Source organism: Macaca nemestrina, chromosome 17 (genome assembly GCF_043159975.1).
Source record: "Macaca nemestrina isolate mMacNem1 chromosome 17, mMacNem.hap1, whole genome shotgun sequence".
NCBI classification, from domain to species: Eukaryota; Metazoa; Chordata; class Mammalia; order Primates; family Cercopithecidae; genus Macaca; species Macaca nemestrina.
The window spans coordinates 66,777,729-66,793,618 of NC_092141.1; the positions used below are offsets into that span (position 1 = coordinate 66,777,729).

Consider the following 15,890-nt stretch of genomic DNA (forward strand, 5'->3'; position numbering starts at 1 on the left):
CTCTCTGAATAAATGAAATCATCCAGGCGTGGTAGCTCACACCTGTAATCTCAGCACTTTGGAAGACCAAGGTGGTAGATCATTTGACGCAGGAGTTCAAGACCAGCCTGGGCAACATAGGGAAATCCCTGCCTTGACAAAAAGTTTAAAAAGTAGTCAGGTGCGGTGGCGCATACCTGTAGTCTCAGCTTCTCACTTCCCAGGAGGCTGAGGTAGGAGCATTGCTTGATACCTGGGGACAGAGTGAGATCCTGTCTCAAAAATAAGTGAAATCAGGCACCATCACGGAGTGTGGTCACTTGGAAGCCTGGACCTTGACCCTTGGTGTCATCCATCACCTGGAAGACCTTGAACTTTCCCTCTGTGGGCCTGAATTTTCTCATGGACCAAATAAGCACAGAATGGATGAGTTTCCTCTGGCCTGCTTGGAGGCCATAACACACTGAGAGGTAAGGGCTGCTTTGCTGCTCCCTGCTGTCCCCTGCTGCAGCAAGGAGAGAACCGGATCTTGGGGATGACCCAGCACTCCTAGGGGTGATAGAGTGCAGCAGGCTGATCCCTGATACCCAATACCCTTGTGATTTTTTTTTTTTTTTTGAGACAGCATCTCACTGTGTTGTCCAGGATGGAGAGCAGTAGCGTGATCACAGCTCACTGTAACCTCAAACGCCTGGACTCAAGCGATTCTCCCATCTCAGCCTCCTGAATAGGTGGGACTACAGGTGTGTGCCACTACACCTGGCTAATATTTTTGTTTTTTGTAAAGATGGGGTCTCACTGGCCGAGCGCAGTGGCTCACGCCTGTAATCCCAGCTCTTTGGGAGGCCGAGATGGGCGGATCACAAGGTCAGGAGATTGAGACCATCCTGGCTAACATGGTGAAACCCCGTCTCCACTAAAAATACAAAAAAATTAGCTGGGTGTGGTGGCAGGCACCTGTAGTCCCAGCTACTTGGGAGGCTGAGGCAGGAGAATGGCGTGAACCCAGGAGGCAGAGGTCGCGCCACTGCATTCCAGCCTGGGCGACAGAGTGAGACTCGGTCTACAAAAAAAACCAAAAAAGATGGGGTCTCAGTGTGTTGCCCAGGCTGGTCTCAAACTCCTGGGCTCAAGCGATCCTCCCACCTGGGCCTCCCAAAGTTTTGCTGGGATTACAGGCATGAGCCACTCCACATGGGCCCTCTTGTGATCTTAATCATTGTGTCAGGCTCTTCACATTCCATCCTCAGCATCCAGGTTTCCACCTTCTTGAATATGTATCACAGAACTAAGTCAATCTCTTGGAAGATTTGGTTAGCTCGAATTTCCTTCCTGAAACTCAGCCTTCTCATCTGTTCAATGGAGATTATAAACCTGACCCACTTTCCTCTAAGGTGAATGAGAATAAAGATCCACTGATAATAAAGATATAAAATTGCCAGCCAAGAGTGGGGGGCCCCTTTATACTCTGGCAGGAGGAAGAAGAAGAAGGCTGAGGATGTTGAGAAGCCTCAATTTCATCAAGTATAAAATGTGATAAATAACGTTGCATTTGGGATTTTTTTTTTCTGTCGCCCAGCCTAGAGTGTGCTGGTCCAATCACGGCTCGCTGTAGTCTTGACCTCTTGGGCTCAAGTGATGCTCTTGCCTCAGCCTCCCAACTTGCTGGCACCACAGGCATGCACTACCATGCCCAGCTAACTTTTATTTTATTTATTATTACTATTTTTAATAGAGATGAGGTCTCACTATGTTGCCCAAGCTGGTCTTGAACTCCTGAGCTTAAGTGATCCTCCTGCCTTGGCCTCCCAAAGTGCTAGGATTACAGGTGTGAGCCACTGTAACTGGCCTTATTTTTATTATTATTATTTCTAGAGATGAGGTCTCAAACTGCTAAGCTCAAGTGATCCTCCCACTTTGCCTCCTAAAGTGCTGGGATTACAAGTGTAAGCCACTATACCTGGCTGCATTCGGGATTATTGAAAGACCGAAAAGAAGGCCGGGCGCGGTGGCTCAAGCCTGTAATCCCAGCACTTTGGGAGGCCGAGGTGGGCGGATCACAAGGTCAGGAGATCGAGACCACAGTGAAACCCCGTCTCTACTAAAAATACAAAAAATTAGCCGGGCGCGGTGGCGGGCGCCTGTAGTCCCAGCTACTCAGGAGGCTGAGGCAGGAGAATGGCGTGAACCCAGGAGGCGGAGCTTGCAGTGAGCCGAGATCGCGCCACTGCACTCCAGCCTGGGCAACAGCGTGAGACTCCGTCTCAAAAAAAAAAAAAAAAAAAAAAAAGACCGAAAAGAAAACTTAGATACTCTGGCATACAGTGAGCTCAGAAAACAATACCCTAAAATGAAGGCCTCAGCAGCAGCCTCAGAAGTAAAAAGTTTTTCTCCGACTCTCTCCTCCTGTCTCTCAGTCCCATTTTCCCCTGAGGCTAGCCATAGACACGAAAATCCCTCTTCCCTGAGGCAGGTCATAGAAACCAGAAGCCCTTTTCTCCAAAGCCAACCTACAAGCCTAAAAATATTACTCTGTTTTTCCCTCTGTCCTATCTGTAAAAACTGGCCACAAAGAAATTACCTGACCTACTGTGTTTGACTGTAGGTCGTAAGACCCCCATTCCACAGAGCATCCTGCCCCATATCCAGAAGGAAGGAATGTATGCTCAGAGAAGCCAACAAGGATGTGGACAGGTCAGGCATGGTGGCCCATGCCTGTAATTTCCACACTGTAGGAGGCCAAGGCGGGAGGATTGCTTGAGGCCAGGAGTTCAAGATCCTCTATGTGGCAAAAGTCTAAAGGAGAAAGAGACAGACAGCAACAGCTCGTCATGTGGCTGAGGAGAAAGACATGAAAAAGGCTTCAAAAAATTTCCAATTTGAGTCTCAAAAGGCAAGACCCTGTTTCTACAAAAAATTAAAAACTTAACAAACTTTGCTGGGTGTGGTGGCACACACCTGTAGTCCTAGCTACTCCAAGAGGTTGAGATAGGAGGATCTCTTGAGCCTAGGAGTTTCAGGTTACCGTGAGGTATGATCACACCACTGCACTCCAGTCTGGGCAATAGAGTGAGACTGTGTTGCCAAAAAAAAAAAAAAAAAAAAATACCTGGACAGACAGGGGCCTTAGGGATTTCCCCACTCATTGTACTCTCCTTACAGCATGCCGTCTTGTCCACTCATATTGCTATATGGCCTTCCATACTCTATTGACCATAAGCATTAAAATGGACAATTTTTTCTGTATCTTTGGGTCTTTGTTCTGAAGACTCTCATGTATACACATTAAAAACAAAATCATATGCCTTTTCTCCTGCCTCGTGCCAGTGATTTTTCACTGAATCTTCAGGGGGCAAAGAAGGGAAATTTCCCCTTGGTTCCCCTAAGTACTCAAAACAATACTGGGGGCCGGGAATGGTGGCTCATGCCTGTAACCCCAGTACTTTGGGAGGCTGAGGAAGGATGATTGCTTGAGCTCAGGAGTTTGAGATCAGCCTGGGCAACATAGTGAGAAGCCATCTCTACCAAAAAACAAAAAATAAAAAAAAAAGCAGTACCTGGGAAACCAAATTAGTAAGCAAAAGATGGCCTGATAGACATGAAAATGAGCACAGAGGCAGTAAAATAGTGAGCCCAGCAGGGTCATGATACTTACCACAAGCCAGGAGATTTACTAATCACTTTCTATTTTAGGAAATACTAATATATTTAATATTCATTCATTCAAAAAATATATGAGTGGCTACTATATGCCAGACATTGTTCAGGGTGCTAGTCATATAAAAATGAACAAGTGACAAAGATTCCTGCTCTCGAGCTTACATTCTACTATGCTAAAATGCAATAAACACATTGGGTGACAGGGGCCATTGAGTAAAATAAAGCCAGGTAAAAGAGAACAGAGATCCTGTGTGGATGAGGGTAGAGAACACCAGGACTACAGGCTAGATTTTAAGATTCCTGTTTTATAAAGGAAAAAAAAAAAAAAAGCCTCAGAGTTGCCTAAGCTACTTTCCCTTGCCTTTTTTTTTCTTGGATATGGCGTCTCGCTCTGTTGCCCAGGCTGGAGTGCAGTGGGTGGCATGGTCTCGGCTCACTGCAATCTCTGCCTCCCAGGCTCAAGCGATTCTCCTGCTTCAGCCTCCTGATTAGCTGGGATTACAAGCACCTGCCACCATGCCCGACTTATTTATTTATTTATTTATTTTTTGAGATGGAGTCTTGCTCTGTCTCCCAGGCTGGAGTGCGATGGTGCCATCATGGCTCACTGCAACCTCCACCTCTGGGTTCAAGCGATTCTCCCAGCTCAGCCTCCCAAGTAGCTGGGATTAGAGGTGCCAGCCACCATGCCTGGCTAATTTTTTGTATTTTTGGTACAGATGAGGTTTCACCATGTTGGCCAGGCTGGTCTCGAACTCCTGACCTCAGATGATCCACCCGCCTAGGCCTCCCAAAGTGCTGGGATTACAGGTGTGAGCCACCCTGCCTGCCCTTTTATTTTTTTTTTAGATAGGGTCTCAATCGGTCCCCCAGGTTGGAGTGGAGTGCAGTGGCCTGATCACAGCTCATTGCTGCTTTGGCCTCCTGGGGCTCAAGCTGTTTTCCCAGGGCTCAAGTGGTCCTCCCAGGCCTCAAGTGGTCCCTCAAGCTCAGTCTCCCCAGTCACTGGAACTACAAGCCTGCTCCACCACGCCCAGCACATTTTCTGTATATATATACTTTTTTTTTTTTTTGTAGAGATGGGGCTCTCACTCTGTTGCCAAGGCTGGTCTTGAACTCCTGGGCTCAAGTGAACCTCCCATTTCGTCCTCCCAAAGTGTTGGGATTACAGGCACAAGCCACCATGCCAGGGCCAAGGCTCTTCTCAACTGCTGCAGCAAACAGCTTGGTTCCTGCCTCTTTGCAGACAGAAGACTTGTGTCTCAGGCTCAATGCTTTGTCTCATAGAGTGCTGGACACACAAGAACAAATTATCTTTCTCTAGGTATCCATTTTTGGCTCTAGGCTCTCTGCTTCACAGGTGGATGGAGTGATGGGGAAGATGCTGTGGCCAGTGCACACAGGTAGGTTCAAATCCTACCTCCCTGTGGTCTTGGGCAAGCTGCTTACCCTCTCTGCCTCAACTTCTGCATCTGTATGTAACTTTCACAAGTTTGTAATGAGGAGGGCACTTAACACAGAGACTAAGCCAAGCAGTAAATGCTTCCTATATTACTGTCTTCAGGCAACACAGTTGCTCAGTCATTTCACAGTCATGACCCCTTCCCGGGAAGCCCGTGGGACACTCTGACTCACATTGTAGACTACTGAGCCACGTCCCTTCCTCGGCTCCATTTCTGCTCCCTCCACTCCACGAGGTAGGCATTGGTGTTTCTGCTTTCCAGCTGGGGAAACAGAGTCAGGAGGTTAAGTGGTTTGCCGACAGGGCAAGGCACGGGGATGGGGCTGTGACTCCCAGGGCAGCAGCCCCCTCAGGGTGCGGTCTCGTGGCCCAATTTCTCTCTGTGGTCCCAGGAAGGGGGTGAGGGGTGGCAGGGGGCCTTTGGCTCCGCCTTCGCTTCGGACCCGGCCAGGCCGTGGGATGCTCCAGTCTTTACGGTGATGACCCGATGGCTTTCCTCAAAAGAACTTGGACCACTCTCCTCCAACTCCCTCCCACAGACTGCTAGTGATGCCTGTAAAGGTAAAGTGAGGCTGGAGCCGAACTGGGAACAAAGACACAAGGCAAATGGCAGTGAGAATAGCCTTTATTAGGACTCGCGGACGAGGTTCCTCGGTCCAAAGGTGAGGGCCAAGGAAGTCACGCTGAGGGAGGAGGGTAGGGGCTTTTTATAGCCCGAGAGGTAGGGAAGCTGGTTGTGCAAATAGGGCCTGGGGAGTCTTGAAACTAGTAGGGCAGGAGTTGAGTAAGGGTCATGAGGAAGGGGTCTTTGGAAACTGTCAACCAAAACTGCTGTTTATGAACTTGTAGAATGCAGGTGAGCTGTGGAGTGTGGTTGCCCAGCCAGAACTCTGACGCATGTAAGTCTGCAGGTGTGTACAAGGGTGAAGGGAGTCTTTAACAAAAGGCCTGCTACGCCGGGTAATGCCGCCATGTTGGGTCTAGATTCCTGCTTAACAGTGCCCACACCCATTTCCCCCTGACCACTGTCTAGACCCCCTTCGGCCCCTGCCAGCAGAGCTGGACCGCAGCTGGGACTCAGACCGCTGTAGCCACGCCTACCCACGCGGGAAAGGGCGAGACATGCAAATTAGAAATGGCGCTTCAGCCATGGGGCAAAAACCGATCTGAGAATTCACTTGAAAATGTAGCCAACAATAAACCATGCCCAACAGCTTGCTGTTTTCAGCAGGCCTGTTGAGAAACAAAGGGAGTTCTCAATTGCCCCTGTCGTGGCTCACTGTGACGTGAGTGTAATATGCGTGACAGGAGGGCGGTAACGGCGCCAGCCAAAATGCTAGCATTACTAAAATTTTCCGGCCTTTTAGTTCATGTCATGTGTAATTTTGTGTTTATGCTAGCCTACTGTTTATGTACCTTTTCTATCCAAGGATGCTATGTCAAATGGGCCTTTGGAATATGAGAGTTAGAATAGAAGGTTATATAGTACTTCTAGCGAAGGTTAACTTTTGTTTTTTGGGTGACTGAGTGTTGTGTTTCAAATATTAGTTTGTTATATTCATGTTTCTATTGCATTATATTATGCAACTGTAGTTGAGTTTTTATTTAAGGCTTCTTTATACTTTTACTGGCTTCAGAACTATGAACTCGACTTCCCAGACTCAAATGGTTCTCCCACTTCAGCTTCCTGATCTAATATTTCAATGATTTCAAGAACGCTGCATTCATTCCTCTCCACATGCACAATTGCCAAAAGTAGGCTTTATACTCTTGCTAGTTTTTTTTTGGGTCCGTGGCTAGTCTCCATTTCCTTTTTTTTTTTTTTTTTTTTGAGCTGGAGTCTCGATCCGTCACCCAGGCTGGAGTGCAGTGACTGGATCTTGGCTCACTGCAAGCTCCGCCTCCCGGGTTTTATGCCACTCTCCTGCCTCAGCCTCCCGAGTAGCTGGGACTACAGGCGTCTGCCACCTCCCCCAGCTAGTTTTTTTGTATTTTTTTGTAGTAGAGACGGGGTTTCACCAGATTTGGGCTTACTGCAACCTCTGCCTCCTAGGTTCAGGCGATTCTTGTGCTTCAGCCTCCTGAGTAGCTGGGATTGCATGCATGTGCCCACCACGACTGGCTAATTTTTTGCATTTTTAGTAGAGATGGGGTTTTGCCATGTTGGTCAGCTTGGTCTCAAACACCTGACCTCAAAGTGATCCGCCCATTTGGGCCTCCCAAAGTGCTGGGGTTACAGGCCTGAGTTACTACACCTTCTTTTCTTCTTCTTCTTCCTCTTCTTCTTCCTCCTCTTCTTCTTCCTTCTTCTTCCTCTTCTTCTTTTCTTCCTCTTCCTCTTCTTCTTCCTCTTCCTCTTCTTCTTTCTTCTTCTTCTCCTTCTTTCTCTTCTTCTTCCTTCTTCTTCCTCTTCTTCTTTCTTCCTCTTCTTTCTTCTTCTTCCTCTTCTTCTTCTTCCTCCTCTTCTTCTTCCTCTTCTTCTTCCTTCTTCCTCCCCTTCTTCTTCCTTCTTCTTCCTCTTCTTCCTCTTCTTTCTTCCTCTTCCTCTTCCTCCTCCTCCTTCTTCTTTTTCTTCTTTTCTTCTTCTTCTTTTTCTTTTCTTCTTCTTTTTTTTTTTTGAGATGGAGTTCCGCTCTTGTTGCCCAGGCTAGAGTGCAATAGTGTGATCTCAGATCACTGCAACCTCCACCTCCTGGGTTCAAGCGATTCTCCTGCCTCAGCCTCTGGAGTAGCTGGGATTACAGGCATGTGCCACCATGCCTGGCTAAATTTTTTTGTATTTTTGGTAGAGACGGGGTTTCTCCATCATGGTCAGGCTGGTCTTAAACTCCCGACCTCAGGTGATCCACCTACCTCGGCCTCTCAAAGTGCTGGGATTACAGGTGTGAGCCATAGTGCCCGGCCCCCCCTTTCTTCATTTGCTCTATCCTCCCCCTGAGGACATTGCTTGCTTTCCTCTTTCTGTTTGCTCTCCCCACCTCTCATTCCATTGTGCCTTTCACCTGTGCTGCCCACTACCCCTCCTTGTTGCTGTTGTCTTTCCTGGCTGCTGGTCACTCCATGCCAACATTTACTTTATTCCTTGAAGGTTTTAGCTCCTGGAGCACTGTCTCTCCAGCATAACTCCTGTCATCAATCGACACCCTAGTTCCCCAGTTCCTTGACCTCAGCCTTGACTACCCCAGCCACTCACTTACCTGGTCTAACCCTAGGTCTTGTCATTGTCGATTGCCATAACCCCATCCACTTTGAGGGTCACACTCTCCAATCACCTCTACCATCCCTCCCTCTGCTACCCTTTGGTACCTGTCACCCCACTCCCCACCCCCTCAACCCACATCCCCAAAGTCCTTGGGCCCACCTCTAACTAATCTAATTGCACTAACTCTAACAAACTGCACCTGTGCCACTGAGTGTAACTGGTGGAAGCTGACTGGGCTCACCTTAACCCTGGGCATGCTGGGGGAAAATAGACATCTACATTTGCTACCTGGGGTCCAATAGGTCTGCACTAGTGTGTTCTCATGCTGCTAATAAAAACATACCTGAGACTGGGTAATTTATAAAGAAAAAGAGGTTTAATGGACTCACAACTCCACGTGTCTGGGGAAGCCTCACAATCATGGTGGAAGATGAAAGGCATGTCTTACATGGTGGAAAGCAAGAGACAACTTGTGCGGTGGAACTCCCCTTTATAAAACCATCAGATCTTGTGAGACTTATTCACTGTCATGAGAACAATATGGGAAAGTCCTGGCCCCATGATTCAATTACCTCCCACTGGGTCCCACCCATGACACGTGGGAATTATGGGAGCTACAATTCAAGATGAGACTTGGGTGGGGACACAGCCAAACCATATCATTTTGTTCTGGCCCCTCCCAAATCTCATGTTCTCACATTTCAAAACCTATCATGCCTTCCCAACAGTCTTCCAGAGTCTTATTTCAGCATTAACTAAAAAGTCTACAGTCCAAAGTCTCATCTGAGACAAGGCAAGTCCCTTCCGCCTACCAGCCTGTAAAATCAAAAGCAAGTTAGGGTCGGGCATGGTGGCTCACACCTGTGATTCCAGCACTTTGGGAGGCCAAGGCAGGCAGATCATCTGAGTTTGGGAGTTTAAGACTAGCCTGGCCAGCATAGTGAAACCCCGTCTCTACTAAAAATACAAAACAATTAGCCGGGTGTGATGGCATGGGCCTGTAATCCCAGCTACTCGGGAGGCTGAAGCAGGAGAATCGCTTGAACTCAGGAGGCAGAGGTTGCAGTAAGCCAAGATCATGGCACTGCACTCCAGCCTGGGTGACAGAGTGAGACTTTGTCTCAAAAAAAAAAAAAAAAAAAAAAGCAAGTTTGTTACTTCCTAGATACAATGGCGGTACAGGCACTGAGTAAATACAGCTGTTCAAAATGGGAGAAATTGGCCAAAATAAAGGGTTACAGACCCTATGCAAGTCTGAAGTCCAGTGGAGCAATAAAAAAAAAAATTTTTTTTTTTTTTGAGATGGAGTCTTGCTCTGTTGGCCAGGCTGGAGTGCAGTGGCACGATCTCGGCTCACTGCAACCTCCACCTCCCGGGTTCAAGCAATTCTCCTGCCTCAGCTTCCAGAGTAGCTGGGATTACAGGCACATGCCACAATGCCTGGCTAATTTTTTTTTGTATTTTTAGTAGAGATGGAGTTTCACCATGTTGGCCAGGCTAGTCTTGAACTCCTGACCTCAAGTGACCCTCCCACCTTGGCCTCCCAAAGTGCTGGAATTACAGGAGTGAGCCACCATGCCTGGCAGCAGTCAAATCTTAAAGCCCCAAAATGATTTCCTTTGACTCCATGTCTCATGCCCAGGTCACACTGATGCAAGAGATGGGCCCCCATGGCCTTGGCAGCTCTGCCCTGTGACTTTGCAGGATATAGCCCCCACTCCCGGCTGCTTTCACAGGCTGGCCTTGAGTATCTGTGGCTTTTCCAGGAGCAAGGTGCAAGCTGTCAGTGGATCTACCATTCTGGGGTCTGGAGGACAGTGACCCTTTTCTTGCAGTTGCAGCTCCACTAGGCACTGCCCCAGTTGGGAGTCTGTGTCAGGGCTTGCACCCCACAATATCCTTTCACACCGCCCTAGCAGTCCTTCTCCATGAGGGCTCCACCCCTGCAGCACACCTCTACCTGGACATCCAGTCATTTCCACACATCCTCTGAAATCTTGGCAGAGGTTCCCAAGCCTCAGTTCCTGACTTCTGTACACTCTCAGGCACAACACCACATGAAAGCTGCCATGGCCTAGGGTTTGCACTCTCTGAAGCCACAGCCTGAGGTGTACCTAGGCCCCTTTTAGTCATGGTTGGAGCAGCTGGGATAGAAGGGACAAAGTCCCCAGGCTGCACAGAGCAGGGGGGCCCTGGGCACAGCCCATGCAACCATTTTTTCCTCCTAGGCCTCTGAGCCTGTGATGGGAGGGTCTGCCACAGGAAGGTCTCTGACATAACCTGGAGAAACTTCCCCCCATTGTCTTCATGATTAACTTCATGACTCTTAGTTACTTATGCAAATTTCTGAGGCCAGCCTGAATTTCTCCTCAGATTTTTCTTTCTTTCTTTCTTTCTTTCTTTTTTTTTTTTTTGAGATGGAGTCTTGCTCTGTTGCCAGGCTGGAGTGCACTGGCACAATCTCAGCTCATTGCAACCTCCACCTCCCAGGTTCAAGCAATTCTCCTGTCTCAGGCTCCTGAGTAGCTGGGACTACAGGGGTGTGCCACAACGCCCAGCTAATTTTTGTATTTTCAGTAGAGACCGGGTTTCACCAGGTTGGACAGGATGGTCTCAATCTCTTGACTTTGTGATCTGCCTGCCTCAGCCTCCCAAAGTACTGGGATTACAGGCATGAGGCACTGCACCCGGCCTGGGTTTTTCTTTTCTACTGCATTGCAGGCTGCACATTTTTTGAAATTGTATACTCATTTTAACGTGTTTTTTTTTGTTTTGTTTTGTTTTTTTTGAGACAGAGTCTCGCTCTGTCGCCCAAGTTGGAGTGCAGTGGCACCATCTTGGCTCACTGCAAGCTCCAACTCCCAGGTTCATGCCATTCTCCCACCTCAGCCTCCCGAGTAGCTGGAACTACAGGTACCCACTACCACGCTCAGCTAATTTTTTGTATTTTTAGTAGAGACGGGGTTTCACCCTGTTACTCAGGATGGTCTCAATCCCCTGACCTCGTGATTGACCCACCTCGGCCTCCTAAAGTGCTGGGATTACCGGCATGAGCCACCACGCCTGGCTTTTTTTTTTTTTAATGGAGTCTTGCTCTGTGACCAGGCCGCAGTGCAGTGGTGTGATCTCGGCTCATTGCAACTTCTGTCTCCCAGATTCAAGCAGTTCTCTGCCTCAGCCTCCCAAGTAGCTGGAATTACAGGAGCCCGCCACAATGCCCTGTTAATTTTTGTATTTTTAGTAGAGATGGGGCTTCACCATCTACGCCAGGCTGGTCTTGAACTACTGACCTTGTGATCTGTTCGGCCTCCCAAAGGGCTGGGACAAGAGGCATGAGCCACTGCTCCTGGCTTGTTTCACTTTTACAACTGAATGCTGGCCAGATGTTGTGACTCATGCCTGTAATCCCAGCACTCTGGGAGGCCTAGGCAGGTAGATCACGACGTCAGGAGTTTGAGACCAGCCTGGCCAATATGGTGAAACCTTATCTCTACTAAAAATACAAAAATGAGCCTGGCGTGGTGGCAGGTGCCTGTGGTCCCAGCTACTTGGGAGGCTGAGGTGGGAGAATTGTTTGAACCCGGGAGATGAAGATTGCAGTGAGCTGAGATTGTGCCACTGCACTCCAGCCTGGACGACACAGGGAGACTCCATCTAAAACAAACAAACAAACAACTGAATGCTACTGGGCACGATGGCTCATGCCTGTAATCCCACCACTTTGGGAGGCTGAGGCGGGCTGATCACCTGACATCAGTAGTTTGAGACCAGCCTGGCCTACATGGTGAAACCCCATCTCTAATAAAAAGACAATTTTTAGCCGGGTGGGGTGGCAGGCACCTGTAATCCCAGCTACTCAGGAGACTGAGGCATGAGAATCACTTGAACCCGAGAGGCAGAGGTTGCTGTGAGCCAAGACCTTGCCACTGCATGCCAGCCTCGGCGACAGAGCGAGACTGTCTCAAAAAAATAAAAACAACAGCAGCAACAACAACAAAAACCTGTATGCTTTTAACACCCAAATCACCTCTTAAATGCTTTGCAGCTTAGAAATTCTGTAACCGCCGGGCGCAGTGGCTGACGCCTGTAATCTCAACACTTTGGGAGGCTGAGGCGGGAGGATCACCTGAGGGCAGGAGTTTGAGACCAGCCTAATCAACATGGAGAAACCCGGTCTCTCCTAAAAATACAAAATCAGCCGAGCGTGGGGGCACATGCCTGTAATCCCAGCTTCTCGGGAGGCTGAGGCAGGAGAATCGCTTGAAACCCGGGAGGCGGACTTTGGGGTTAGCCGAGATCGGGCCATTGCACCCCAGCCTGCTCAATAGGAGCGAAACTCCGTACGGAAAAAAAAAAAAAAAAAGCAAGAAAAGAAAAAAAGAACTTCTGTAACCACCGGGCACAGTGGCTCAGGCCTGTAATCCCAGCACTTTGGGAGGCCCAGACAGGCAGATCACCTGAGTCCGAGAACAGCCTGCCTAACATGGCGAAACTCCAGTTTCTCTATAAAAATACAAAATTACCTGGGCGTGGTGGCGCAGGCCTGTAATTCCAGCTACTCCAGAGACTGAGGCAGGAGAATCGCTTGAAGCCGGGAGGCGGAGGTTGCAGTGAGTCGAGATGGTGCCACTGCACTCCAGCAAGGGAATCAAGGGCAAAACTCCGTCTCAAAAAAAAAAAAAAAAAAAAAAAAAAGGGAAAAGAAAACGGAAAAGAAAAAAAGAAAAAAGAAAAACAGAGAAAGAGAGAGAGAAGGAAAGAAAAGCCTCACAGAACTCTTCGTCTCTTTCGTTCTAAGCTTTTCCTGTTGAACAGCAACGAAGAGGAGAGAACTTCCCCGCGGTTGCGGTGATTTACCAGGGCGTTTCTATTCAGTGGCTGACCGGCGGACAGGGAGGAGAGAGCTCCGGTTCTCTGGGGCGGGGCATGCAAATTCAAAATGGCTGCCTCTCCCAGGAACTATGGGAATTAAAATTGAATGTGAATATTCCCACAAACTTGAAACAGTCTTACTGATGCAACATTACTAATTACAAAAAAGAAAAGTATGTGAAACTAGAGAAGAGAGTACCGGTTCATGAGAATCAATGAGTAACCAAAAGGGCCAGGCCCTTCTCAAGGGAGAAAGGCTGCACATTCACGGTTACACGTAACCCTCAGAATGACACCTAAAACTTAAACAAACGATAAGAGTTCACACGTAGTCCACCTGCCCTCCCTGCAAGAGATCACGTCTTCTTTCGCCAGATGATAGATCAGGGTCGTGAATCCCTGCAAAGATGGTCACTGCTCTAGCCTGCTGCTCCAACCCGTCCATCCCCAGCTGTAGATTGAAGGCTTGAAGTTCAAAGGGTCCCTCTTCCGCTTTCTACAAACTGGTTCCTTTATTTTTATGTTTATTGATTTGGAATGGGGTCTGGCTCTGTCACCCAGGCTGGAGTGCAGCGGTGCAGTCACTGCTCAGCGCAGCATCCACCTCCCAACCTCCATCCATCCTCCTGCCTCAGCCCCTGGAATAGCTGGGGTGCAGATAAGCCCCAGCCCGAACAGGGTTTCACTAGGTTGCCTGGGCTCTTTCTTTTTGTGTGTTTGTTTGTTTGTTTGTTTCGAGACGGGGCTCCGGCTCTGCAGCCAGGGCTGCAGTGCAATGGTGTGATCTCACCTCACCTCACTGCGGCCTTCCGGGCTCCGGCGATCCTCCCAGTGTGCCCGGCCTGAAGACCGCCTTCAGAGAAAGAAGCAGGGGGAGTTTTGCGGAGGACAGACAAGATTTCTGGAGTTTGGAAAGGGTGAGAGATTGGGCCAGCAAAAGGAACATTCCGATCTTTATGTTGGGATGCAATTTATAGATACAGGGATGAGACCCAAAAGAGCCGGCAGAGATTTGTCATCACGGTTGCAAGGCAACTGCCGGTGGCTGATCCCGTAAACGATGTGCATACCTAGAACGGAGCCTACAGATGCATCAAGCATGAACGGCGGAGCCACGATGCTTGGACTCGAGTTCTGCTCCTGTGCGTTCCCCGATACATGGCTTATATTACCTGCACCGCAGTTTTTCCTGGGCAAACACGGAAGCGTGTCGCCGGTGCGTTGGCACCTGCCTTCAAGTGCCAGCTACTCAGCGGGCCGAAGAGGAAGAAGTTCCTACTAGAAGGACACATGGACACGTATGTTGATTTACAGTAGCAAAGACTTGGAACCAACTCGAATGCCCATCAACGATAGGCTGGATAAGGAAAACGTGGCACGTATACACCATGGAATTACTAGGCAGCCATAAAAAAGGATGAGTTCATGTCCTTCATTCTCAGCAGACCGACACAGGAACCGAAACCCAAACACCGCACGTTCTCACTCCTAAGTGGGAGTTGAACGGTGAGAACACATGGACACAGGAAGGGGAACATCACACACCGGGCCCTGGCGGGGCGTGGGGTGCAAGGGGAGAGAGAGCATTCGAACAAATACCCAACGCATGCAGGGCTTCAAACCTAGATGACTGGTTGATAGGTGCAGCAGAGCACCGTGGCACACGTACACCTATGTTCCAAACGTGCACGTCCTGCACATGTACCCCAGAACTTGTGGGGGGGCGGAGGGGGGATACCAAAAAGGAGGGGGGGAGACAGAGAGAGAGAGAGAGACAGAGAGACAGAGAGAGAGAGAGAGAGAGAGAGAGAGAGAGAGAGAGAGAGAGAGAGAGAGAGAGAGAGAGAGAGACAGTGAGAGAGAGAGAGAGAGAGGAAGGAAGGGAGTGAGTTCAATTCCGGGTGGATCCCATTCCCTTAAAAGGTCACCACCACTCGACTGCCAAGCTGAGATCTAACGACCTCCAAGGGAGTAGTCAGTCGGCTGCGGGGGGGTCGTAGCCTTCCCAAAGCGCTGCCGTCACAGCGTAAATGGAAGCGTGCCGCAAGGCCTACCGTCTGCCGCCCGCAGGTCAGAAACCCCACGGTACTCCAACGAGCAGTTGAGCCGGCAAGACGGCGTATCACAGACGCTTGGCGTGCAAGCCGCCCCGCCCATGCTCTCTTTCTCTCTCTGTCTCTCTCGCCCCTTCTACTTTTAGCAAACGCGTTGTATCCCCGGAGGGGGTGCACCGTTCCTGGAGGTACTGCAATACCAGGTCGATGCGTGGAGTGGACGGAGCAAGCTCCTATTCCATCTCCCTGCTCCAAAAATCCATTTAATATATTGTCCTCGGATAGAGGACGTATCAGATATTAAACTGATAAGAACAGATACTACACTTGATCTTAGCCAAAAGGCCGAGAAGCGATGCCGTCGCCTTCGCGCCCGCCGTCACCGTCCCACTCTCATCCACATTCAAGTCGCGGTGAGAGCCCCACCCGCGCTCCTTGCCCCATCCCCTCTGTCTCGTCCACCCCACTATGGACGCCGTTACACACTCGGGCTCATTTCTTATTCTCCACCTTTGAAAAGGGAAATCTTACACCCGTGCTTGGATCCGGCGTTCCCGGGCTTTCATTTCCAATTTGCATACCCCGCCCTTTCACGGAGGGCGCGGCCTCCGCGGTTGACTCCGCCCCCGGGGCGGGGCCGCCTCTGCCTCGGGGAGCCGGG

At 49.5% G+C, this 15,890-nt stretch overlaps 1 protein-coding gene and 1 non-coding gene across 7 annotated transcripts in view; both read right to left on the reverse strand.

The window, feature by feature from the left end:
* Positions 1-15,604, reverse strand: part of LOC105472073 (coiled-coil domain containing 200) — a 33,440-nt gene extending 17,836 nt beyond the window's left edge. For all 6 annotated transcript variants that reach the window (XR_011615861.1, XR_011615863.1, XR_011615860.1 and 3 more), the window contains exons 1-2: positions 15,230-15,604; positions 5,275-5,363 (exon numbers count right to left, since the gene is read on the reverse strand). Coding sequence is in view for 1 of the 6 variants with exons in the window: in XM_071083210.1 (XP_070939311.1) it covers positions 5,275-5,363; positions 15,230-15,332 (192 nt within the window). In the remaining 5 variants the exon portion in view is untranslated. The remainder of the gene's footprint in view (positions 1-5,274; positions 5,364-15,229) is intronic.
* LOC139359703 (U2 spliceosomal RNA) lies at positions 15,396-15,586 on the reverse strand. Its single transcript, XR_011616064.1, has one exon. It is a non-coding gene; the product is annotated as a U2 spliceosomal RNA (small nuclear RNA).
* Positions 15,605-15,890: the final 286 nt, after the last annotated feature.